At 36.0% G+C, this 2,902-nt stretch overlaps 1 protein-coding gene across 1 annotated transcript; it reads right to left on the bottom strand.

Annotated features, from left to right (window-relative positions):
* Positions 1–1,054: 1,054 nt before the first annotated feature.
* Positions 1,055–1,543, bottom strand: LOC112691152. The gene has a single exon (XM_025565304.1). It carries the CDS (start codon positions 1,541–1,543, stop codon positions 1,055–1,057), a length of 489 nt encoding a protein of 162 aa, XP_025421089.1.
* Between the last annotated feature and the right edge of the window lie 1,359 nt (positions 1,544–2,902).

The following is a 2,902-nucleotide window of genomic DNA, read 5'->3' as shown; positions in this document are numbered from 1 at the left end:
ACAATACGAAGTCGCGCGAGATGGAAAAAAAAGAGCCCACACAGCTGTGCAAAACACACACGCCTCGATCGACTCGTATGCACGCCGTAACGATTCAGATCAATCATACATGCGGAAATCTCTTTATTTCGCGTCGATCGCGTTTAGCTGTAAACGCGTGGTGTACGGTGTGCCACCGGTGGGGGTCGACGGCGTCTCCACGGGAACTTGATTTTTTACGCTGAAATCGTGGAAAAATCGCCATCGCCAGTTTTTTTATTTTTATTTTTTCTCTCGTTTTTATTCTGAACCGAACGGAAAATAAATCAACAATAGCCGCCAGTTTTGCCCCGGGCGATAATTCGCCGCGCGCGATCGGTTCGTACAATGTTATATCAACGAATTACCGGCGATTCTTTTTATCCGCAGCTGGTTTTCCGTCGTGTCCTCGCGCTAACGATCCGTTTATTCGAAACCGCATGACTCCAAGTCGTTTTAGCAGCGTCAGGTTTCGAGAACAAAAAATTAACTCGAAACGATCCGTGTGAGAATGTTTCCGTCGCGCGACGCACTCGTCCGTGTTAAACGGTTGTATATTATTACACGTTTATAACGCGTGAGTAACACTTTAAGGGCTGTTAGACATAATACTTCATATACTTCAAAGTATAGTTATTTTTATTTTAACTTTCGAGGAGCATAGCATTAAATCATCGGAGGGGTGGATTGGGTTTTTTTTATCCGTGTCTTACGTTTGAAAAAGTTAAGGAACAGAACCTCGTATGATCTCGAATCACTCATTGTTACAGTGTTATTCGAGTGTAAATTACAAATAGCCCGAATTAATTGGGAGAACTCGAGTTACGTCCCGTAGAAAAGGTATACACAAATTACGTCCCAAAAAAATTATGTATTTTAATTAAGAGTTTTTAAACAACTAACAAAAATAAATAAATAAATAAATAATAATAATAATGTTAATTCAAACGTTCCATCTACATATACTGTTTTAATTTTAATTAAAATTCTAAATTTGATTTACATGTAAACATTATTATACCATTAATAGAATCATTTAAAAACAAAAAAGGTTCTTTTCGTTTGTAATACAGTCAATAGCATTTAATGCTGAATGGACATTTAAAATATTCGTTGGCAATTTTGGTAGTTGTTCACTTTGAGCTCGATATAAATAATTTTTTATGTAGCGAATACCTATAATTGCTAATGTACTTTTAACACTGATATCAATACTTTCTTTTAAATGTCGATGCATTTGTTTAGCTGGTCTTTCAAATAACTCTTGTGTACTTTTTCGCTTAAGAAAATTACTTACAATTTGTCGATTTATAACTGCTTCAGATAGTGCATCGTGGTTGTGGTCAGTATCACACACGTTAAGTAAAATATAATTTTTGTTAATTTTTAAAGATGATATACATATTTTAACGGTACATTTCCAACGTTGAATATTATTAGCCAAACATTTATGAAAACAGAACTTATATTTGTCAATTATTTTCAAATGTTTTTGTTTTTCACTAATAATATTTTGCACTTCCATCAAAAAACTAAACAGTTATCACATATCACGTAGGTATACGAAACACCATGGAGAACCTCTAAAACGAAATAAAACTCTACTACCTAACAAATATAAAGTGGGACGCAATTTGTGTATACCTTTTTTACGGGATGCAACAAAGGTGCCCCGAATTAATTTTGAATGATAATAACATGTATAAAGTACATGTATACAATGTATAAATCAATTTTTAAAATTATCTCTTAATGTCAATAACCTAGTTTATACACGTTTAGGTACACTTATGGAATACGTTGGCAACCTTAAATTTTATTTTAAATCAATTATGTAAAATTCAAAAACAACGCTCCGTGAAAATATCAATATACTATGATTGGGGCAGGTGCCACAAACGGCAAGGTTTTAAAGAATGCAAAAAGTATCAGAAAAAGCAGGTAGGTTAAAAAATAATTGTTATTAAATACATTTATGAGATTTATTCGTTTTTCTTTCAAACCCGCCATAATCTTGATCGAACCATTCGTAAATTAACCGCATCTGCCTAAACACAGTTTGTATTTCCTCGATCAGTAATTGAATACCGTGTCCGTGTTTCGAGGGATATTATTTCCACAAAAATGTTCAAGTTATACACCTAGCTCTAAAGTACTTTCCAATAGTAATAATTACCTACTAGAACATGTATGTTGTGTACTATATTTTGATCTCGATAACTGCGTGTGCTCAATATAATGTATAAATGTATTTATCGAACTATATAAAATGCTATAAATGTGGTGGTAGAAGGGGGTGGGGTAAGCGACCCGGCGAAATCGAAAAGTGAAAATAAACGAATTGGCAAAAACGTATAGAATCGCGTTCGTGCGTAGGATGTGATGTAATATTATGATGTCGACCCACCGCAATGCGCATTTGGTGCGGTGTAAACACGAGGACGATTTCGCGGCAGCGTGATATCTATATGTATACGTATTTGCTTTTAGAAAGGCAAGTATCGAACGCCTAAAACAGGACAGGTTCCTGTTCGTTTACTTTTATTATACAGTTCGGACAGTATAATAATACTCTGGAAGATTTACGACGTACATGTATGTGCGTGTATTATGTGCGTATACAGAGCGAACCACCACGTTCGGCCGATTTTTCGCGTGTTCTGCGACGTGTAAAAACGTTGGTTTGCCCTGTATAAACTTACGGAAACGTGCGCGAGCGCGTACGGTACATTATACTTGTACGCATAGAAAGCGAGTGCGCGCGCGTGTATAACACAACGCGACATGTGCGACAATAATAACGTAACAGCGCGCAAAGGACGTCGTATTGTTTGGCACGTCGTTCATTGTTAATTTGTCCGCAATAAAAACGCACTTTCTCTCC

The sequence above is a fragment of the Sipha flava genome, unplaced genomic scaffold (assembly GCF_003268045.1).
Source record: "Sipha flava isolate LNK unplaced genomic scaffold, YSA_version1 568_pilon_pilon, whole genome shotgun sequence".
In the NCBI taxonomy this organism is placed as follows: Eukaryota; Metazoa; Arthropoda; class Insecta; order Hemiptera; family Aphididae; genus Sipha; species Sipha flava.
This window is presented reverse-complemented; position numbering and strand designations above follow the sequence as displayed.

Coding starts and splice junctions, on each gene's coding strand:
- LOC112691152 (XM_025565304.1), bottom strand. CDS start 1,543: ATGGAAGTGCAAAATATTATTAGTGAAAAACAAAAACATTTGAAAATA.